We start from the raw sequence: 24,602 nt of genomic DNA, 5'->3' as shown, positions 1-24,602 counted from the left end.
TATATCCCTCTGAATCTGCTCGGCTATAAGAGGCTAGCTATAAGAGTCGTATTATTTAACACCAGCTTTTAATTTTATTTTGTTGGTGTTTCTAATTACTATGACACATCAGAACAAGTGCATCATTTGTAAATGTGTATTGAATCAACAAACAAGACACTTTTAGCAAAGTTGTATTTATGATTCATTCATTCAATTCAATTAATTCAAGAGGTTTGTTATAGCAGACATTTAATCAATATTTCAGCTGTGGCAGGCTAAAATCTTTAGTCAGGTAACGTGAAACTGAAGCCGGCTAAGCGCTTTGTGCAACAACTAACGTCAAAAAATTGTGAGTTTATTAGACTAAACAAGATTAGACTGCTTTATGAAACCAGGTCCAGGAATCAAGAGAAGATAAAATGCATTTCTTTAAAACCTTAAATTAGACAAACTGATGGCTGATGAAGACTTTATGTTAACAAAACCAAACACTTGTCTCAGGTAATGTTCTGTTTTGAATTGTAAAAAAAAAAAAAAAAACTAAAAAGTTCAGAACAAATAATAATAATAATAATAATAATAAAACTGGGTGGCTGCATTTAAATAATCCACCATCTTTTTTGCTGCAGCAAGTGATAAAAGTTGAAAATCAATCTTTTGACAGTAGGTGCTGTCATGGTGCTCAGTTGCCACTAGGGTAAGACAGTATCCAATTTTATACCTTTAAAGCTTCCTCAAATTATACAATATTACAGATAACCTATCTAGAATGGGTTCGCGGTGTGACATTTGTCATGCTGTCTTATCACTGTGTGTAGTTTCAGGGCCTCCAGGGTTTTCAACAGTAATTTCCAGCTTTTTTTCTTACATTAAAGATTAGTACTGGGAATCTGACATGTCTTGCGAGCTCTAGCGCTCAGCATTTTCTCGAATGGATTATCGATCAGATCGATAACTTGCCAGGATTACCCACCTCTGATGAAAAGAAAGCGGAACGAGCCACGTGTTAACAAGTACTACAGGTGGGCATTCCTTGTATTATTTTCCCCCCAGACGAACACAACTCAGTTTGTGAAAATTCACAAAAATGGTGTTGTAAAACGATGCAGGGAACTACTTGCAGAGAAGACTTTTCACAAGTCTGTAGTCACATCTCACAGACACACGACTGAACGCGATGCAATGGCGTAAACCCGAGCATAAACAGAGACATGTTTTGGCCCACTTACAAATACTGCAGTGCAAAAGGAAACCAAGGAAAAAGCTAAATATTTAAGATTTTGGTCACTGGTCAAGACTAAACCATTACTTTTGAAGCACCCTAACTTTCAAAAACACTGGGCTCTTCTCTGAATGAGAAACATCTTCAGAAAAAAAATTAACATTACAGACTATGTACAAAGGCGTTGGGAATCTGTAAAACGAACGTGTGCTTGCTGCATGAGACCATAACACTAGAGTGCTGGAGACACAAGAGGATGAGATGAGAGAAACCTCAATATATATTCAGATTACCTCTGCCACATACTCTACCTGAGCTTTTCATCCCAGAAAAATTTCTTCCTTGGACCAAAAACCCTTTTCCCAGGTTTCTCATCATCCTCCTCCCCCGAGCCGTTCTTATCACCCTCTTCTGACTGCAGCCTTGCAGGACAAACAGACATACAAGTATATGCATGAATATAGTTTTACAGAGAGAATGTCACTGGAATAAAGTTGATCAATACATCCAACACTTTTCCACCAAAAGCCATTATTAAAAACAATTTATTAAGCAAATGGATCATTCCTAAGTTGTATGCTGTTGTGTACAGCATACACCAGTGAATCTGAACCCATGTCATCCATGAACTGCTACTTATAATATTTAATAAAAGAACTGGTGACCTGTGAGTGTTCACAATGCTCAAAAGTGAATTTGTGGTAATTTTCTCCCTGGCTGCACAAAGCCTGCACCAAAGACGTTTCATAAGAAAAAGTAAGTAGAACCCATTTTCTCTCTGTTGTCTGTAATGACCAAACTCCTGTCTGTATTCAGCCTGCAAAACACTAATAGAAGGCCTGTTTTATCAACACAGCAGGCTGTCAGTTACCCATTGTGTTACCATGTGAACAGCTTTGTCCCAAAAGCTGAAGCACAGAAAGATAAAATTCCTCACCATTTCAAAAACCACAGTCATCGTCAGTGAAAATATAATGCAATGCTAAAATATCATTGGCCGAATGAGCATTGAACTGTATATCCCAGTGCAATTCATATTTATACTAGCATATTGCCCGTGGAAATCCACGGGCTCTAGATTGGGTAGTGGTTATAAAATAGGCAGCTGGCATTTTTCAAGGGTGGCAATAAATTAAGCAATGACTTGGAATGGCGTGTGAGCCCAGAATATTTTTAGAACCTTAGACCTCAACAACTTTTAGAACAGGGACTCGACCTTTATTTCCTCCACCTTCATTAGGTACATCTCATACATTATATTCCAATTCTAAGGTGAAACTATGCTAGCATACTAAAGTATATCTAAATATCTAAAAAGGAAGAGTAAAATAGAAGAGAAGAAAAGAGTAGAGTAGAGCCACTTAGGTGCCTGGTGTTAAGAACCAGGGATGGTAGGTTGAAAAGCTTTTTTATCCCACAGGAACTCTCCCTACCCACCCATGCGGCTCAAGAAAAAGGATATATATAATAATAATAATTAATAAGACATAAGAAAGATAAGACATCATATATATAACTGATAAGTAATAAGGGTAATAAACAACATATACAAAAAATATGGTATTATATAATATACAAGAGTAGGTTTTAAAACCTATATATTAATAAAGGAGAAGATTGTAGTATAGGTATTTTAGCATGTAGACTAGTAGTAAAATTAAATTATAGTTAGTAGGCCAAGCTATAAATCTGGTATTTTATTATAGAAACAGAAGCTATGATGTAATGTGTATTGGTATCTATCTAAAGTAACACTGCTAGCATACTATAGGAAAATAAAAAGCATAATCTATATCCTATCAAATGGAAACCTAAGAACTTAGGTACTATATGTTGATATAATTTAAAGAACACAAACTGATGAATAATTAAAAATCGGCACCATGTAAAATAAAATTGTAAATAACGAAAATAAGCTAGTTATAGTTAGAAGAGCTAAATCAACCATTAATAAGTCAACCGTACCTAGCAAGCTAACAAGATAAACAAAAACGGTAATAAGTATATAAAGTATAATAGCGTAGTTAAACCTACAATAACGGTATTAACAAATACATATAAAAATAAACGTGGACAAAAGTATGAATAAACATGGGTTATCAAACAGAAAAGAACCAACTATATTGTAAGCTACGATAAACGGTGCTACAGCCGGCTAGATAAGCTAACGTTAGCTCCAATAGCCCCACGCTCCAATTATTCCATAAATATAATAATATTAAAAAAAGGGAGGGGGGGGGACAAGAAAAAGTAAAGCATGTAGAAATGTATATTGAGACATGATATAAGTACCTTAGTGAAAGGATGTAATTATGTAATTTTTAAGTAAATTAATGTAATTTACTGTCTTAATGTATTTACAAATTGTTTAGGTTGTTGTTATCATATACAACACTATTATTATCATTATTATTTTTCTATTTTATTATTACTTCTATTTTGTCATTTGATTTTTAAATGGACCAGTATTGGGGTCTCCAATTGGTTCAAAATGCTGCTGCTGGACGTTTGACAGGAAGCAGAACGGTTGACCACATTAAACCAATTTTGGCGTCTTCACTGGCTTACTAACCTATAAAATTATTCATGCACTAGCACCTCCCTACTTAGATGACCTAATTAAACCTTACATACCGGCCCGGGGTTTGCGTTCTCAGGATGGAGGACTACTTTGTGTCCCTAGGGTGAATAAAAAGTCTGCAGGTCACAGAGCTTTCTCTTATCGTGCCCCTGTTCTGTGGAATGATCTCCCTGCTTCAATAAAACAGTCAGATTCTGTAGAGACTTTAAAGTCCAGACTTAAGATGCACTTATTTCCCCCCTTTGTACAGCTAGCATACTGGCATAGTATGCTGCTATGCTTTTACCCTTTTAGGTTCATTTATTAGTAAAGAGAGCGGACTGCAGCCTCAACTTTATATCTAAAGTCTGGGTCTTTTAGTGAAGCTTAGGGCTAGCGGCAATTCGATCACTTTAGCATTTCTTCTGTTTTTCTTGTTGCTTAATGCTGACAAATTATACTGTATGTGTTGTGTTTCTGCTGCCTGATTGTGGTTTTTCTCCGTTTGAGCTGCGGCTCCATCCAGAGATTGGGGTGGTGTCTTCTGCAATCCTCCCGTCCACGAAAATTGCCAGTATAATCTCCTGTATATTCATTTTGTCAATTGTGTCTGTAGCATAGCCCAAGCCAAGGGTTACCCCTTTGAGTCTGGTCTGCTTGAGGTTTCTTCCTCAAATCATCAGAGGGAGTTTTTCCTTACCACTGTTACCTGTGTGCTTGCTCTAGGGGTTGGGAAGGTTAGACCTTACTTGTATGAAGCACCCTGAGGTAGTTCTGTTGTGATTTGGTGCTATATAAATGAAATAAATTGAACATAAACTGAAATTTTTAATTATATGCACTTACACTCATGCTTTTAATATAAAGATAATTTAATGCTCCCTGCTGGAAAGGTGTGTGAGTCCAAAATGTAATTAGCAACATTAGCTAATATCCGTAACGTCTCCAAAAGTATTAATCCCATCAGTGTTCCATTTTGGTGCCGTTCATCAGGTGGTTTTAATTTGACAAAGACTGTGGCTGACGACATTAAAGCTACTAAACATTTCACTCATGCTTCCAACACGAAACTTCAGTCACTCATGGTAATTGCAACATGAGACTTAAACTGATAAAAACCAATTGAACTACAAAAACACAATAAATCAATAACACTAACAACACTGTTAAACTAACATAAACCACAACAACATTTAAAACATCAAAACCCTGAACTCCCATCGTGCATTGCAGCACAGCATCCATTGTTTATTGGTTAGACATAATTGCTAATTACTTCAAATATATTTGTCCCATCAACTTTCCGTTTTTGCAGTGTTCATCCTTGACCCAAAATACATAAGCATACCAAATGACAAATGTCAGCTCTCCCTGGTTTTTGCGTGATCAAAGCCATACAAACGGACACAGAGGCCACTTGGCTATTATTTTTATATATATTAATTATGCATTTAATGTTATTTACATTAATTATTAAGATCCTATTGTCTTATGTACAGTTTGTACATGTTCAATAAAGCCCCTCTATCAATCAATCATAAATAACATACATGCTGGGTGTGCATGTGTGTATACATGGACTTTTGACAAGAGCGGTGGTTACCTTTGAGTTATTGGAAGTTAGCATGCATGCTGATGTCCACAAAATGTCTTGTAAATCACTCCAGAGGTGTTATCAGGTTACAAAAACAGTGTTTTCAGTTTTAGATGTGTTTATTTATCACTAGTTTTTACATGATATATGACAAAGATGTTATATTTACACACAAATGAAACAGAGTTTGCAGCTAGCTAGACCAGCCACTGATGTGACGATGATGCTCAACTCTGATTGGCTGTCACCCCTGCCACTCAAAAAAAAAAAAAAAAAAAAAAACAGAATAAAAAAAAAAACCTAACAGAATGAAGCCGAATATGAGCTTTTAAGCTCTTAAAATAGGTCAAGGTTATCCATCTCTGATCTTGTGCAAGGTCTTTGTCCCAAGAATGTTCCCCGTGAATTTAAAGACTCTGGCAGTAATAAGATTGGGCTTATGCTGAGCACAGTCAGACAGACACAAAGTCTTCACAATACCCGATGGCCATAATTGATGGCTTTGGGTAAAAATGAGATCTGCATCTTAGAGGCAAGATTGGGTGGATAACAGATTTAGCACAAAAGGTCCCTGTGCTAATTTGCTGTTAAATTAAAATAGAACATAAAAATAGGAATTTCTTACTTAGCAGCTTTAGCTTTGCAGTCTATGGTGTATCTGGCTATCTGCTCCGGCATCACACTGCACACCGCCAACTTCAACTTCAACAGTGGAGTCCGCAGTCTGTCATCCTGAAAGAGAAGCAAGTCTGGTTTTATTATGGAGGGTGAGAGTGAGTGAAAGAAAGTTAACAACAGAAAAAGGGGGAAATTGACCAAAGAAGGCAATCAGCAAAAGTAGAAATTACAAAAGAAGTGCATCAATGAGAAGAGATTGAGGAAAATATTTGACAAGATAACAGGAAATGAGGAGCGAAGACAAGGTGGGCAAAAGTATAGTAAGAAACACAAAAAAGGAAGGCAAAACAAGGTGAAAAAGAACAAAAAATACAAAAATGAATGCTGCACTTAATGCTTTAATGGTCCATAACAAAAGGCATTTAGATGTAATCTTCAGGGGCCACCTACAAAGAAAGCACTGCACAATAGCAAGTGAAGGTAGCAGTAGATGAAAAGCTATATGAAGAGGCAGAATTAATAGGAACAAGAACATAGTCTGGTGGGTGGGGGTATGGAAACTAGATGGTGAATTTATGGTTCAATTTATCCCAAAAACCCAAGGCATGTGCTTTTGCAGGAAATGCACAGATTTTCAAGCATGTTGCTGTTTCACTGACCTGTTTGTTGGGAATAAAGAATTCATTCTCTGATCTCTTCTGTTATGAATACAAATGACAGTAAGTTCCATTATTGTTAAAATTACTTCAGATCAGTAACGTTTTAAAAACAGGTAGTTTACATAATATTTTGGTCACAGGTTTTACTGAATGTGGCTTCAAGATTGTCGCACTTCCTCCACATAGAGGTGGTCCAAAAGTTTGACACAAGCAAACTTGGTAGGGGAGTGGGGAGGCAAATTAATTTGTTTTGTTGCAAACAAACTGATTGTTGCTGTCAGATTTTTATGTATGCTTTGGCTACATCATTGCTCTTTTTGATACAATAAGCAACTGGGATAGTTAAAAAATAAATAAATAAATGCTGCATGCCACTTTTAATAATTCCACTGCAAAGGTGATTTGTCGCTTAGTTTTGTATGAACTGCAATGTTTAAAACAAATTCTAGTGAAGTTTGGAAACAAAACACGTGTGGGTGTGTCAGACTTACGGGGCACACACCTTTTGTTATCTACATCAGAGGGGCCCTGCAGAAATAGTTTGGGAACCACTGCCTTAGTTTAAGACACTTTAAGTTATAAACCTATGCATAATTAGGGCCATGGAAGCCGAGTGAATGCTTGTGATGCTGCTGCTGAACTGGGCACAGATCTGATCACACAAAACCCGCTATTTGCAACTTAAGAGCAAAATCCTTATTTATGGCAAAGTTAGTGAAAGGCAAATAACGAAGATTGTGTGGACTGGTCTTCAGGATAGGTTTTTTTTTTTTGCGGATGTTTTTCGAGCTGCTGGCATGCAAAGCTGTCCCTAATATTCAGTACCCGGATATCTGTTCATGCCTCATTTTCTGCCCTAGCGAAGGAAATGGGACCCAGCCAGCTATTTGCGGATGCTGTGGAGGACCATGTCTGCCCTTTCTGAGCATTGCATTACAAATATCTGTAATAATATGGCTTGTTGTGTAGTTCACTGTCCTAACGGATAACATAAGATAGCTGTGCTCTCATATTTCTGTCCAATGAAGTTTTAAATCTCATTTAATTTTGTATGCTGAAGGCATTAGCACTTTTAGCAGCTATCAGCTGCTTAATGTCATTAGGTCCAGTTAATCCAAGATTACAATCAGATCACAATTTTTAATGCCCACACCAAAGCCATACGTTAGGGGAGCCAGAACAAAGTCCTCAAAAAGTATGATTTAATAAACATCCCAACCAAGGTTAGCCAGTTAGATTAGCTTGTTCGGTAACTCGAAGATGGGGGCATGTTGGGGCTTCATCTGTTTGTGTGTTTGTCGTAACTTAGGCAGACCAAGCCCTGCCAACATGAGACCCACAGCAGCAGTTTTTAGGCTTCAAAAGGGCTTTTCCAGGTTTCTATGGAAAACCTTTGGGTGAAGTCATGCAGGGTTTGTACAGTATACATGCAGTTTATGGTTCTCACCTGAATGTTCAGACTGAGCTTCTTTAGGCGTTTGAGCAGCGCTTCTTTGTTGCACGGCACAAACGCCTCCATGTGAGAGTAGATTTCTGCTTGGACCTCTGGAGACTGCTCCTGGACCTGCAGCTCAATGCTGTGAGGAGGGGGGGTAAATTTTAAGACAATGGGCCACAGAGGGAAACTGACGAGAATGAAATTTTAGATATGCTGAGGTGTCGATAAGAGATTGTAGCTTGAAAAGAGCAGCAGGAAGGAGAAAGCATGATGGTGAGAAATTAGTGAGAGGCAGATGAGGACAAGAAAAGTGAAAGCAAGAGAAAAATTCAAGCACAAGGTTCAACATAATTCAAACAATGAGCAAAAAGAAACACTGAAAATCATGAGGAGAAGCACTGGAAAAAAAGCTGTCAGAAAGGAGAGAAAAAAAAATGACAGCTAAAGGACAAGAAAAGGGACCATGAACTGGGATTTGGCTGACTGTGGTTTAAAAGCTGCCACACTCACTCCAGGAGAATGTTATTCATGTCCAGGGTGAAAAATTTCTTCCTGCCCTCTTGATCAAACTGCCGCGAGGCCTGTAAGAGAGGGTTGAGTCAGCACAGCAGCACTGATGCACACGCTACAGTCCTCACACATTTCTGCTTTATTATTGCAACTCTCAAATCCACAACTAAAATTAATGGGTTCATTTGTGAACCTGAATCACAAAGGAATTCTCACAAATTCATCTGCTTTATCTTTACATTAATTGTTGTCATTTAAACTTCTCTGCTGGGAGTAGAATGCAGAGTCCAGTAACAGTGCTAGTTCAGAGTGCGACTAGAGCTGCACAAGTTTGGAGTTTTTCCTCCTGCCATTTGAAGGGGGGGAGCAAAAACTTTTAGGTCTATGCTGAAAGAACTGATCTTTTTAGAATGAAGGATAAAAAGTAAAAAGCAGAAAAATTACTTTTTAATGATCTGTAGTGTGCTCAACAAAAAAAAAAAAAAGCACTAATTTTTGCAACTTCTATTCCGATGTTTTTTCCCCCTGTTCCTAGTAAATTTTTCAGGACAGTTCTAGTCCACAATAGTAAAACATCTTTCACAATCACATGCAAAGCAAAGATACAGCCCTTCTGTTCTGACCTTTCACAATAAAAGTCCTAAACGTGCACTGCTGTTGACCAGCATGATCCTCCATCAACTCAGTGCATTTTACAAAGACGCAAGTCAATAAAATACCTTAGAATTCTTTCAATATTCAATTTATTTTCATTAAAAAAAAAGAAGCACCAAATCACAACAGAGTTGCCTCAAGGTGCTTCACACAAGTAAGGTCTAACCTTACTAAACCCCAGAGCAGCAGTGGTAAGGAAAAACTCCCTCTGAGGAAGAAACCTTAAGCAGACCAGACTCAAAGGGGTGAATAGAACATCATGCTATTAAGGAGAGCTGAGCGATACGGCTTAAAAATGTGCTTATAAACACACTATTAGAATTATGCATTGTTTTATTTATTTATGTATTTATTTTTTAAAGGAAATCACTTTGTATACCAAGTTAGAAAGTGCCACACAAACAAAACGATGTTACAACAGCAATGGATGTCTAGGGACTTTATTGTGAAGGGTCCGGATGAGGACAATACATTTTCCGAGACAGTGACTTCAGGGCAGAAGTTCTCTCCATCCAGCATGCCTCCTTTTCTTTATTTTGTCATCCTGCTATAAATACAGCACAACTATAACCCATTAATCTTTTCTTTGGTCAATAGTTTGGATGATGCCAGTTCAATTTTATGGTCTGTTCCCCCTCCCTCCCTTGTTTCCAGTGCTTTTTCAGTGGCTCAAACGAATAATGTGAGGTAGAAAAGGCTTGTGATTTTGTAAGTCATTAGATCTGTCCATGTTGAGTATAAATAGTCAAAGCTATAATAGTAATAGTTAAATTTTAATCGTGATACGCTATCATGATCATTTTATCACACAGCCCTACTTTTGAGGTTGGTTTTGTGATTGGCACAAGGTCATGTTTCCAGGCGAATCCTTCACTAAAATTTACTGACAGGAACAGAAAAGTGACAGAGGCTTGTGACAACTTGTGGCTAAGATGAAATGCAGAGCCTGTATGTAACTCACTTGTAACAAACTGTGGATCCAAGAATCCTTAAAACAAAGTAAATTATATAAGACAGGCTTCACATTTTCATTAGATGGACAGTGAGAACCATGCAAGTTTTCTTAGTTTCAACTTTAAATGAAGCAACGTATTTGATGTAATGTGCCTTACTTGATGTAATGACATTTGTATATTGATTGACCTGTGAATGCGGTATGGACCAATTGCCAATTGTCTATAAATGTGTCATCTCCCGAAGATAAATGACACATTTGCAGTGAGTGGATAGCGGTTATAGCGACGTGTGCTGGGTTGGGGTTGATGGCTGAGAAATGAATGGCTACTGATGCAAAACGTCCAGAGTTCCATTTGATGAGTTGGTGAAAAGGTGAACACTTGACACATCACATATCCTGCAATGTGACTATGGCACATGAGCACACTGTGATGAAGACGCTCAAAAAATATATTGTGCAGCTTCAACTGCCACTGACAAGACAATCAATTTGATGTCACATTCACATTTTCTGTTTTAACAGCAAGATAAGATTAGATTTCATCATTCACTCTTATCTAACTGCCTTTCTCATTTTTCAAGTCAATATAATTTCTTTGCATCACTCCATTCAGCTGCTTTTCCTGCCTCTGCATTTTAATTAAACAGAGGAATGTGAGGGTTTTGCAGGTGGACTCTGGGCAGCAAAAGAATAAGAACTTCAAAGAGACTTAAGTCAACTGTGCCACTTTAGTTATATTTAAAAAAATACTTAAAAGGTAAACTTCACTTTACAGCCTTGTTTCCTGTGGTACGGAGGGGGAAGGGGGAGGCAATACTCGCTGAATAATAAATACTGCATGCTCAACACTGATATTCTTCTTACTTGACGTCAGAAAAATAACTTTGTAAGAAACTGCATCCACCCACAGACAGGATCAATCTGACTCACCTCCCGCAGGTCCTCAATACGTTTAGTGAGAGACGTAGGCAGCCCATTGGGCAGCGTGGGTGGAGAATAAAGTCCACTGGAAGTTCCAAGACCTCGTCCTGAGCCTCCTCCTGTTCCTCCTTTGTGTGCTGGAACGCCAACTCCTAGAACACCGTTCTCTCGAGCAGTCACCATAGCAGGCTGCTGGTCAGTGTCAATCAAGCTGAAGTCCAGGTCACCAAGAAGATCCTGCAACTCCTTCTCACTGGTTGAGCCCAGCAGTGACATCACTGCAGGGTCAGAGGTGATGTCTGTTAAAGAGTGGTCATTGGTCCCTGCGTTGCTGTGTGAGTGGGCCAAGTTGGAGGCCAACAGGTTTGTAGAGTTAGCAGAATGTGGGTTGTTATTCTCCCCTCCTGCCAAGCCTGGGTGAGCTATGCAGGGGATGTTCTTCCGCATCTTTTCCTTTTCCTGTGTGAAGCGGTGGAGCATGGCTGCCAGGGAGAGTGAGTCCGTAATCATCTTCTTCCTCCTCCTCTTCTCTGTCCGATGGAGGCTGAGGGCTGTCACCCTATTGGGGGCAAACCGCAAGATCTTATTTAGAAATATATATATTAGGGCTGCCACAAACAACTATTTTGATAGTCGACTAGTCAACAATTATTTCTGCAATTAGTCAATTAGTTGGATCACACGTAATTTCCTAAATTTTAGGCCTGCAGCATTTTCCGAGAAACGTCAGGGGATGAAAACAAACATTTCCAAATCAGTGACTATTTCTTAGATTTCATTTACATCAATCATTCAGAAATGCAAACAGTGTGGTACTTTATAGTAAATCTGTGTCAGGTAGGCAGTTCTCAAAAACTAAAATGTCCATGCTGGAAGGAGACAAGTGAGGAAATCCACCAAGACACAACTCTGGAAGAACCTTTGCTTCATTTTACATATAGTCCCACCTTTTCTGATTTGTGGTTGTTTCTGTTGCATTTCTGAAATTACAGAACTGCTATAAAGAAACGTGTGAACATTTTATTGTGTTTTAAAACTTTGTGGAGCAAATGCAAACACCAAACTCTTATAAAGAAGGAAAAAATACACGGACATGTGCAGGAAAACTTTGATATAAACTGAACAGAACAACGCAGGCTGATCTGACTCCCCATATTTTTTGTATAAAAAAATAATAAAATAAGAGGTAACTCACTTTGAAATGAATAAAATATATAGCTGCAGCTTAATAACGTTGGAAAATAACTAAAATCAGCAGCTTGTATTTTTATTCCGACTCCAGTTCATTTTAGTGTGATGAAGTCATCCTTTTTTTTCCTCATCAGTCACGTTTTGTGCTTAAACTAACTACATTAAACAAATAAATACCTTTGGAAAATAACAGCTGTTAACATGCTTTTTGTGATCTGTGCCTCTGAACATCACTGCGCAGCTTCTCCACATCTGGGTTTTTTTAACCCGTGTATGCATAATTTTTGCTCAGTTCATTGATATATTCTCATTTTTTTAAAGGATATTCGACTGTTTATTTCATCTCATGATCTCATAAATTCAGTATACGATTCGCCCATGGTGTGAACAGGATGGTGCCATTGGACCCACACAGGTAGAGAAAGTGGAGAGAGAAGTAAAGGCAGTTCCACGGTTTTGCTTTGTTTTTTTTTTTAAACATGTTCACTTGGGTTAAAATCCTCTCTCTGCTCCATGCTCGCTGTTTCACATGCACTGATGGTTCTCAGCAGAATGTAACGTCTCGTGCCTCCGGAATCTCCCTCCCCCACCCCCTCCCTCGCAGTCTGCAGCCAGCTGACTCCGCACACAGACAGACAGACAGCTCTTTCGGTAAACTGCACGTTTTAGACGGCTTTGAACAAGACGGGCACTGTCTTAATCTGCCGTCTTTTTCAAAATGTGAAAGTCCAAATGACGACAGGATGGTTCGCTGCCTAAACTATGAATTGAGAGAAAAACAAAGATTTAAATAAAATAAACAACTTGTCGACTACTAAATTAGTTGTCGGCGGAGTCTCTACCAGTATAAAACTCCATTTTGCCTTTACTTACTCCGAGTACTACTTTGACAACATGTGGATCAGTTTCTACCAGCAGAGACTGCAACAACAGAGATCAACTATACTCGGAAAAAAGTAAACATTGATCATTGTTGTATTCAGCAATAAAAAGTGTTGTAGTTCTGTATCATCAAACATGTATTTCAAGTACTGTGAGGCAAATAAGTCAATTTTGCAAGTTTTCCCACCTACAAAGAATGGAGAAGTCTGTAATTTTATCATAGGTACACTTCAACTGTAACAGATAGCATTCAAAAAAAAAAAATCATTATCAGAAGATTTTTAAATAATTCATTTGCATTTTACTGCATGAAATACGTGTTTGATGCAATAGAAAAACAGACCTTAATATTTGGTACAGAAACATTTGTTGTAGTTATAGAGGTCAGACATTTTCTGTAGTTCTTGACCACATTTGCACACTGCAGCAGGGATTTTGGTCCACTCCTCCATACAGATCTTCTCCAGATCTTTCAGGTTTTGAGTTTCAGCTCCCTCCAAAGATTTTCTATTGAGTTCAGGACTGGAGACTGGCTCGGCCACTCCAGGACATTGAAATGCTTTTTACGGACCCACTCCTTAGTCGCCCTGGTTGAGTCTTTCAGGTCACTGTCATGGTGGAAGACCCAGCCATGACCCATCCTTCAATGCTCTTACTGAGGGAAGGAGGTTGTTTGCCAAAATCTCGTGATACATGACCCCATCCATCCTTCCTTCAATACAGTGCAGTCATCCTGTCCCCTTTGCAGAAAGGCATCCCAAAAATGATGTTTCCACCCCCATGTCTCACAGCTGGGACGGTGTTCTTGGGGTTGTTCTCATCCTGCAAACACGGTGAGTGGTGCTGATAGCAAAAAACTGTATTTTGGTCTCATCTGACCACATGACCTTCTCCCATGTCTCCTCTGGATCATCCAGATGGTCTTGAGCAGGGGGACCTTCTATGCCCTGCAGGATTTTAAACCATAACAGCGTAGTGTGTTACGAATATAATCTTTGTGACTGTGGTCCCAGCTCTCTTCAGGTCATTGACCAGGTCCTCCCATGTAGTTCTGGGCTTTTTCAGAGTTATCCTTACTCCACAAAGAGAGGAAGATTGACAGTCAGTTTCTTCCATTTTCTAAAAATTACACCAACATTTGTTGCCTTCTCACCAAGCTGCTTACATATTGTCCTGTAGCCCATCCCAGCCTTGTGCAGATCTACAATTTTGTCCCTGGTATCCTTAGACCAGGGGTCACGAACCCTGTTCCTGGAGGGCACATGCCCTGCATGTTTTTTAACTGTCCCTGTTCCACTCCCAGGCAATTAACTATCAGGTGTTTCCAGCCAATCAACAATCAACAACAGTGGAAGACATCACTTAAAAAAAAAAAAAAACAGGTGTGACTTGAGTAGGCTGACATGGAAAACATGCAGGGCAGGTGCCCGCTAAGAACAAGGTTGGTGATCCCTGCCTTAGACAGCTCTTTGGTCTTGGCCATGGTGGATAGGTTGGAGTGTGATGGACTGAGTGTGTGGACAGGCGTCAAGTTCAAACATGTGCAGTTAATACAGGTAAAGAGTGCAGAATAGGAGGGCTTCTTAAAGAAAAACTAACAGGTCTGTGAGAGCCAGAATTCTTGCTGGTTGGTCAGTGATCAAATACTTATTTCATGCAATAAAATACAAATTATTTATTAAAAAGAAAAAAAAAATCATACAATGTGATTTTCTGTCTCACACAGTTGAAATGTACCTATGATTAAAAATTACAGACCTCTTCATTTGCGTCTACTTGCATATGATGCCACAAGCATGGCACATCTATATTTTGGCAGTTTTGACTATTCATTTTTTATTTTTTTATTTATATAGCACCAAATCACAACAAAGTTACCTCAAGGCACTTCATACAAGTAAATTCTAACCTTACCAACACAAGACAGCAAATCCTACCCAGAACATAACTCATGCCATCCCATTCCTCTTTATAGTACCTTTCAAGCTCCATCATGTTGCATCAACAAAGTATTGAGCCAATGGTGTGAATACATATGTACATGTAATTTCTTAGTTTTGTTTAGGGGTTTTTTTTTTTTTTTGTTTTGTTTTTTATAAATTTGCAAAAATCTTTTTTTTTTTTAAAAAGTAGTGTTATTGTACAAAACACAGTGAGAATGACTGGTCAGATATGATGTCAACCATGCAAGGGCATTCTCAGTAATCCTAAAATGATTCTCCAGCCTATCGAGTAGAATATGATGATCCACAGTATCAAACGCAGCACTATAATCTAACAGCACCAGAACCCTAGTGGTACCTGAATCCTTTGCAAGCAGAAGATCATTCACCACTTTAGTGAGAGCCGTCTGTGGAATGATATTTTCTAAAAGCAGACTGCAGTGGCTCAAAAAGATTATTCTCTGTACGGTGGTCCAGGAGCTACTGTGAAACCACCTTTACCAGAATTTTAGAGCAAAATGATAGATTTGATATCGGCCTAGTTTGGCAATACCCTAGGGTCAAGATTAGATTTCTTATGTAATGGTTTAATCACTGCAGATTTGAAACATTTAGTAACAGATCCAGAGGTTAATGACAGATTAATAATTTCCAGCACAGTCGGCCCAAGAGTGGACCACAGGTCCTTAAACATTTTTGTTGGTATAGGATCAAATAAGCAGGTTGTGGTTTTGTAGACATTACAAGTTTTGTTAGCACGCCTAGTGAGATACTATCAAATTCTTTTAATCGAGGTAATCAAATCAGAGTAATAGGCCTGCTTTGTAGCCAGTAGTACATGCTTATATTCTAAGAAAGCATCACGCCATGCGAGGTGAAATACTCTGAATTTTGAACTATGCCATTTCCGTTCTAGACCTCTAGCTTTATGCTTGAGGTCACGCAAGTAATCACTGAACCAAGGTGACAGTGTTTTGGGGCAGTGTGGTTTTAATAAAGGTGGCGCAAAAATGAAGCATCCAATTTAATTCAGTTTAATACCACATAGGCCTACTAACTCATCCACATGGGGCACAGCTAGTACATTCTGAGTGCCGATGTCGCAGACCGAACGGTCCGCCCCTAAATATTGGTCCATCCTCCCTCCACTGAGGTGGAATACTTCTAATTTTGAACTACGCCATTCCCGTTCTAGACCTCTAGCTTTATGCTTGAGGTCACGCAAGTAATCACTGAACCAAGGTGACTGTTTTGGGGTTGGTGTGGTTTTAATATAGGTGGCACAAGCATGTCGAGTGTAGTTTTGTGCGCTGAGTTTAAACTGTCCACAAGACAGTCTACTTTTTGGGCATTTTCCAAACGTGAAGCCAAGATATCAAGCAGCCTGGCTTCGAGTTCAGTTATAGTTGAGGAGCTGATGTATCGCCGCAATGATAAATAAGGTTATTGTTTTAATAAACAGCAGCAAAACTGTGAGTGAGAGATCAAAGACCATGCAAGAGGCATAATGTCAATATTTGTGACAGCAATACCATGTACAAGAACCAAATCCAGGGCATTGCCACTAATGTGCATCGAACCCTAAATGCCTTGCTGGAATCCTATTACATCCAAAATTTCCATAAAACAATAAATATAATTCAGCTGTGGTTCTCACCCTTGTTTAGGTACTTCGTTCTTCATCTGATTCTTCTCTTCCAAATCACTCCCCTCTTTCTTGTTGTTCTTTTTAATCACCTGTTCCCCACCATCAGTCATCTTCTGAAACAGAGTCGTAAAGAATCCTCAACTACAAAAACACAACACTGCCCAGCACCACGTAGTCATCTCTTCTGGAAAAACAACAACACAGGGACCGTTTTGTGCATGTGAGCATGAACAAGTAAGTTATTTTGGAACTAGTTTAATAAAGACAACCACACCAACTTGCAGCAATTGCTGTTAGAAACATAAATGGCTGTTTTTTGTTTGTTTTTTTCTTCAAGAACACATGTAAATTTTATTTTCCAAGCACACAATTGAAAGTTTCCCATGTTCTTGGTGATCCTATAAGCTCTGTAGTTATTTATTAATGGTGCTTTATGCTTGTGAATGCTGAGGTTATCTCACCATATCGTCCTCTCCGTCAGAGTCAGAGGCCGTTTTAAACTGCAGCGTCCCAGTGTTGATGTAAAATCCTCCTAGCTTGGTGGTCAGAGAGGCGGGAACCAGCTCATCATACTGAGAAAAATATCAAAGATGTCAGTCTGTAACAGGACATCCAAACATATTAGAAAAGATATCCATCTTGACAACAAAAGTAGCTATCAAAACATATTACTCAGCATTAGTCTTTGCCAGTTAAGATGAAGGGCTCACAAGGGGGGGGGGTGGAATCACAACAGTCCCTCTGAACTGCAGATGGAATATTTTCACATCAGGATTTTTAAAGAAAAAAAAATGGTCACACAGGCAATGTTGACGTAAGTGTAGTGAGAAATGTCATCAAAAACAACAAATATAGTGGTTCAAATGCAGACACAAGAGACACAGACAGCAAAATCCTTTGAACACTCATCAGGAAATATGAGCAAATATCTATGAGGAGGATGAGAGAGAGAGAGAGAAATCAGTCGGTGTCTGTGTGTGTGCACAAGAGGCTGCAGAGAGATGCGTCTGTGTAGGGAGGGGTGGGTGCTGTGTGTGACTGGCCAATCACAGGGCGTGAAGACAGTTAGCCAATGAGGTTTTTCCTTCAGAACGAGCACAGACAGACGAGCTTCACTCGTATCATGCTCGTACTCGTCAAAAATGAGAGAGAGAGAGTACCTCTGCCAACCAACACAGAGGACACAACAGTATTCCAACCTTTTCCCTTCATCAAGCCTGTATGCACTTATATAAAGACTAGGATGTGGAGTTACTCGAAACACAAATCTCAACATACGAGTGGAAATGCTCTTAACAGTTCAGATTTAGACCTTGTGGACCTTCTTGCTACAGATTTCTGCTAGATCACATCTTTTTAAAAGGAAATCCAACAAGTGTGTGTAGGGAATATCAAGCTTTGTGACATCATAAAACAGGTTGTTCAACTGTGTTTAGACAAAAGAAAAAAAAATGTGAGGCAGAATCAGATAACCACCAAAACTGAGTAAAGTCTCCCCTCATCAACAAATCATCTCAAAACAATAGTAAGACTCACAGCTTCTGAATTGTCAATAAAGGGGTCCGTTTCATCGTAGCCAAAGCCGATATCAATCAAATCTTGCAGCCGGTCCTTCCTCCGCTTCTTTGCCGTGTTGCCCTGGGAAAAAATTCCACAGAAGAATTTTTGACACTCATTCACAATGTTTTTAAAGTTAAAAAAGAATTAGAAACATGATCTCCAACATCAACCGCTAGAAAGTGAGATTTTTTTTTTCCACTAAAGGCCTAAAACTCTCAAACAGAGATACAAATAGTGAAATAGTAAATGGTGAAAAAAAACTGCAATCCCTTTCAATTATTTTTTTCTACCATTTAAGTTATAAAAAGTATTTTCTTTGGCATGACCATAATCCTTAAGGTACAAATAATGGATTCACAATCATATCACCAATAACATCAAATTCACCTGGTCCGGAAACAATTTAGGATGATGACCCACATAGGATAAAATACAACAAAATACTAAAAAACACACTGTGGTGATGTCATGGATTACCTTTGAACGGCACTGTTTTAAAACTAAGTGAAACAATGATGGACACAGCTAGTAAACATAAATGACCAGAAATATTATATATAGATTATATCAGAATCAGCTTCATTATTCTCTATATGCATTTTTTCTGGTGGTATGCAGGAAATTCTGAGTTCATAATATCCACTAACTATAACTTTAAATCTTACATATGTATTTCCTCTATGAGATCTGCAATATTCCACTGAGGAAACTCAGTATATCTGCAATGGAATTCGCCCCTAAATATACTGCTTCATTGGTAATTGTCCTATGTGTGGTTGTCAATGACAACAAGTGGCAAGTTCCAGTTCGGTAAACTTCGGCCGTCTTCGGCTAAAGCATACTTGCCACCTAGGGAATGTGCCAGTTCTTGCACCAGCCGTATCGCCGTCAATGAAATTCACCAAAATAAAAAAAAATTTAAAAATTATTGCAGGCCGATTTCAGAATGCGAGCAGGGATGATAAACTAATTTGTTTAGTTTTTTTAATGGGGCCTAATTCCCAAACCTCAATTTTAAAGTTCTTTACTATAAATGGAGACTTCCAAACTAGAAACTGCATTTTAAACTAAAATAATCTGTAATATGCAGAAAGGGCTGCCATGGTGCTGCAAACAAAATCTGCAAAAGATATTAAAATGTCTTCACAGGTCAACCCAAAACGCCAAGTGCCCTTTATACATGGTGTCCCAAAAAAAGTGCCACAAAATCATTTGATTCTAATTCTGCAGTAGCTAATCTGAATTCACTGACTACGTTTACATGCAGCCAATAACCCTTTCATAACCGGAATATTAGCAATAACCCAGTTGCGCACGGCCACGTAAACACCCGCAAAAATCTGAATATGCTCATATTCCGGTTTTTAAAAACCCGAATAAGACCCCTGGGTTACTCCTTTTCTAACCCGAATACCAGGTCATATAAACGCGCATAGGGACATCCCCATAGAAAGGAACATTAATTTGTGTTCTGCGCATGTCCTATCCGCAAGGAATCTTGGTCTTTTGAGTACGGCAACTACTTGTATGCGGCGTGCGGAGCCCACCAGACACCACAGAAGCAGATGTAAACAGTGCATTGTGTTCTGCGTCCTTATCAGGCTGGCCAGTCGCGGCACCGGTCTGCATCACCGCAATTGCTCTGCCTCTGATGCACTTACTGAGTCTGCAGGCTTGGAAAACGCCGCAGCGGGCCACCCACACCGCCCCCCTCTCTGCTGTGCGGAGCTGCACCAACTCTGGCAAGAGGTCCAGAGACTATGCTCGCTGTTTTGATGTGGAGGCAGCCCGCAAGGATCGATTTCTTGCGAAAAAATCCACAACGCCGCAGGGTCTCGGTAACCGCAGCCGCAGAGCTCCGTGGCCATGACTTGGATTCTTTGCGGGAAAATGTTTTAATGCCTGTTTGAGAAAAGTGTATAAAGTGTGTAGTGCGGGGTTTTATATGAAGCAGGATTTGCACGAACGCCAGACCAAGTCAAGCACCGGTAGAAGACATGCGTCGCTGTTTAGATGGGGATATTCCAAATGATACCAATGACCATGTATACAGGAGTAACTCTGTCTGCTTAAGCATGTAAACGGGTTATTCCTAATGATTCAGAAACCAGAATATTGACCTTAACCCGAATATTAACACCATGTAAACGTAGTCACTGTGTGCTTATGTGTTTTGGGTAAAGCATGACCACCACCAAAATGGAAACAGAACTCTGATAGGACTAACAGTTTTGGAGACGCTATGAATATTAGCAGTAAATCATCTTTATATTAAAAGCATAGTGTAAGTACATATAACTGTAAATACCTTAAAAACACATGGATGACAAGTAAGTAAAAACACTTATTTCTATTGTGGTCCATTTAAAAATCAAATAACAAAATAGAAGTAACACACACACACACACACCTTCAACTGCTTACTCCAATTAAGGGTCACGGGGGCTGGAGCCTATCCCAGCAATCACAGAGCGTGAGGAAAGGTACATCCTGGACAGGACGCCAGTCTGTCACAGGGCCACATATAGACAAACAAGCAGTCTCACCTGCACGTAAACCTACGGGCAATTATTTAAAGTTTCCAATCCATCTAACCTGTGTGTCTTTGGATGTGGGAGGAAGTCGGAGCATGTGTGAGAGGACCCACACAAACACGGGGAAAACACGCGAACTCCACACAGAAAGGCCAGATAGGAATCGTACCCATGACCTTTGCACTGTGAGGCAACAGTGCTAACCACAAAGCCACAGTGCTGCCCAAAATAAGTACTAATAAAATAATAATAATAAATAATGATAATAATCAGGGTTGGGTGGGATTACTTTGAAATGTAATCCAAAAGTAATCAGATTACAAGTAATCCAAATGTATTTACATACATACATGTAATCCACATGTATTCTTTTAAAGTAATCCTACCCAACCTTGATAATAATAGTGTGTATATGATAACAACAAACTAAACTATTTATAAATACATTAAGACAGTTAATTAACATCACAAATTACATAATTAACAGGAAATAAAAAAGATGAGTTCCTCTTCTAAAAATTGTTGAGGTCTATGGTTATGTTCCCCACGGGCAACACGCTAGTTTATATTTATTTACAGTGTCTTTTTTCCTGGTTGAAATGCAAATATGAATGAATGAATGAACGAATCTACCAGACTTAAAAATATACACATTATGCTTCTAGCTACTTTGTCTAAAAATAATAAGCTCCTTATCATGTTAAGAAATCATCTCATATGAAAGAACAACAACAACAGATAGGTTATGGTTTTAATGCACAAATTTTATTTTTTCTTAAATGTATTTTGATTATAAGTTATTTAATGTAAAATGTTTTTTACTTCAAAATGTACAGTAATCACAAATTAATTTTGAAGTTAAAAACACAATGTAAGGATTTTCTTTAGAAAACTGCTGTGCATAAACTAGACATTTGTACACTCTTCTATGTTTCGGCCTGATGCCTTGTTTCTTTTGGCTTTAAAGTAAAACTGTAACAAAAATTTAAAAAAAAAAAAAATCTGTGGCCTTACTTCACAAAATGTGGCCCTCAAAATGCAGGCAATAGCGTTTCAGAGAGTTATAAATTTAAAAATGTTCTGGGGAAAGATGTCCCGGGTAAGTTAGCAGTTTTATATTCGGGGATTTCATGTATCCCATAATCCCTTGCGTGACAGAGAGTCGCTGCAGTCAAAACAACAGAGAATCCATATGATGACAATTGTAAATGAATATTATACTACAAAAATGTAATTTTTTTATGCTTTTATCACGTTAATAAGAGACTACATGCATGATACCCTGAAAACTTGCTAAAACAATAACAAATAATCCGTGTCTGTTACGGTAATCTGCGTGGAATTTAATAAACGCAAACCGAATTTCAGACGTATTATACGCATATATGTTAGTCTGGAACAAAGAGGACAAACAGGGTTGAAAAGAACAATAATCGAGACGTTAAAGAGCAAACTTCACTTTCCCCCAGAACGACATGATCAGGAAGCAAGCGTAGCTCACAGCAGCTCTCATTGAAAATAACGGACAGACAGCCTGTGATTCTCGCATATTTACATAAAACAAATGCAATAACAACGTCTATAAACCCAGAGAATATATTCATGAGAGTTTTAGGCACAATATAAAAATAGTTTTATGTTGTGATGTTAATGGTGTTGTTCGTGTGCAGCGGTTAAAGTGCAGCGTGATCAGAGCGTCTCAATGCAGTTGTCAATGTTACTGAGATCTCGCAGCGCGGCAACCTCTCTGAGGTTTCGCGGGATTTGAAACTTGAAAAGGGCGAATGATGAAACAAACAGAACATGGAAACAAATTTTGACGGAAATCCGTATAGAGAGATTTTGCAGAACAGATGCCACAGAGGGCGACATCTTGGAAGTACTAATGTTCCGATGTCAAAATAAAGGTTTAATGGAAAAATAAAGGTTTCGAAAATTAATTCCAAAAATTTTCAAAATAAAGCATGCACATCAACATGTCATGCGCAAGCCATATCTGACAGCTGAGGTTGCTCTAACAGACAGTCAGAGAGCTATGCGAGCCACATACCCACACGCAGACGTTTCTTGCTTTACAGATAGATATTACAACAGGTGGCATTTGAAAGAGCTGCATTATAGTGATGACTTGGTGGTATTATTATGCGGTATTGATCTGGTGATGGTCTCTTAATTAAATTTTTAGCTCCCAATTTTCTATAGGAATACAAACTTCCTACGGGCACTACACTAGTAATCTTTAAAGGAGAATACAACCTGTTGTGTTTTTTTTTCCCCTGGCATCATGCGAAATGCAGACAAAAGTGAATGTGTCGATTTTTGTTACTTCATTTTTAATATTTTGACTTTTGTTTTTCTTTGGGTTTTTTTGTTGTTGTTGTTTGTTTTGTTTTTTTTTTGTCCATAGGTACATCATTTCTGACTGACAGAAAATTCTTGCAGAAACAGAAAATATCACTGCGACAGTTACCTGGTCCAGGTATGTGAGTCACTGAATCCAAAGTGAAATCCTCAATCTACGTAACTGTAACAGGCTGGCGGTGGTAATAAAGTAAGAAAATTAAATAAAATGTTCAAACTCCAACCCCCTTTTGGTGACACGTGTTCTTCTTAACAAGACAAATATCACAAAAAAAAAAAAAAAAAAATTCTAGTGCTAGGATAAGTTTATCAACAGAAAAATTAATTTCTATCATCTTGAAAATAAATGAATAATTCAAGCTATTTATGCCAAAACTGTCATTAATTCTGATTTTAAATGATCAAAAAAAAAAAATGGGAATTTCACTTATGATATGACTCAATATGCTTTAGCTTAGAACTGCTGAATGAGTAAACCACATAATTTCGAGACACTGCAACAGTATGAAGCATTTTAAGCAATATTTTTTCACTATTTTCATGTTTTATAGGCTAAATTATAATTTATAGAAAGTTAACATGTTAACCAATAATGCCAATTTGAAGTGGGAGCAAAAACTGACCAAAATGCAAACAAGAAATGCTTACATATTTATTTTCAAACTTTTTTGCCAGGGCGTCATCCTGTAGCTGCTCATTCCCATCATCGAAGGGGTCGTTTGGATTATGGGCCGAAGTCAAAGTTGGAGAATTATTCTTGGTCTGAAAAATGAAAAAAAAAATTTCATGATTTTCCTTTATAAATCATTGGCTGTCTAGATCAGAAATTTCAGTTAAATATATCACATAGCAGACAAACAGTTATTTGAGAAGTGAAATGAAGTTTCTAGTATTTACAGAAAGTGTGCAATAATTATTTAAACAAAATTAGGCATGTACATAAATTTGGGCACCCTTGTCATTTTATTAAATTGAATACATTTAGCACTAATTACTGGAACACAAAATTGGTTTGGTAAGCTCACTAACCCTTGACCTCCTGACACAGGTGAATCCAATCATAAGAAAGGGTATTTAAGGTGACCATTTGCAAATGTTTCCCCTCTTTGCATCTATTCTGAGTGGCAACATGGGACCCTCTAAACAACTCTCAAATGACCTGAAAACAAAGATTGTTCAACATCATGATTTAGGGGAAGGATACAAAAAGCTATCTCAGAGATTTCAGCTCTCAGTTTCCACTGTGAGGAACATATTCCAGGAAATGGAAGACCACAGGCACAGTACTAGTTAAGGCACGAAGTGGCAGGCCAAGAAAAATCTCATAAGCTGAAGCGAAGGATGGTGAGAACAGTCAGTGTCAACCC

General features: G+C 38.4%; 1 protein-coding gene across 3 annotated transcripts in view; it reads right to left on the bottom strand.

Moving 5' to 3' along the window:
• LOC117525732 (ubinuclein-2-like) overlaps positions 1-24,602 on the bottom strand; it is a 67,944-nt gene that overhangs the window by 33,056 nt on the left and 10,286 nt on the right. For 2 of the 3 annotated variants that reach the window (XM_034187663.1, XM_034187664.1), the window contains exons 2-10: positions 23,884-23,997; positions 18,317-18,418; positions 17,242-17,352; positions 16,790-16,893; positions 11,126-11,675; positions 8,584-8,654; positions 8,083-8,212; positions 5,984-6,090; positions 1,516-1,626 (exon numbers count right to left, since the gene is read on the bottom strand). In XM_034187663.1, the coding sequence (XP_034043554.1) occupies positions 1,516-1,626; positions 5,984-6,090; positions 8,083-8,212; positions 8,584-8,654; positions 11,126-11,675; positions 16,790-16,893; positions 17,242-17,352; positions 18,317-18,418; positions 23,884-23,997 (1,400 nt within the window). Of the gene's footprint in view, positions 1-1,515; positions 1,627-5,983; positions 6,091-6,635; positions 6,675-8,082; positions 8,213-8,583; positions 8,655-11,125; positions 11,676-16,789; positions 16,894-17,241; positions 17,353-18,316; positions 18,419-23,883; positions 23,998-24,602 lie in introns of all 3 variants that reach the window. The other variant, XM_034187662.1, reaches the window with a different exon arrangement.

The sequence above is a fragment of the Thalassophryne amazonica genome, chromosome 15, assembly GCF_902500255.1.
Source record: "Thalassophryne amazonica chromosome 15, fThaAma1.1, whole genome shotgun sequence".
Classification (NCBI taxonomy): Eukaryota; Metazoa; Chordata; class Actinopteri; order Batrachoidiformes; family Batrachoididae; genus Thalassophryne; species Thalassophryne amazonica.
The sequence above is the reverse complement of the archived record's forward strand: the minus strand, read 5'-3'. Positions and strand labels throughout refer to the sequence as shown.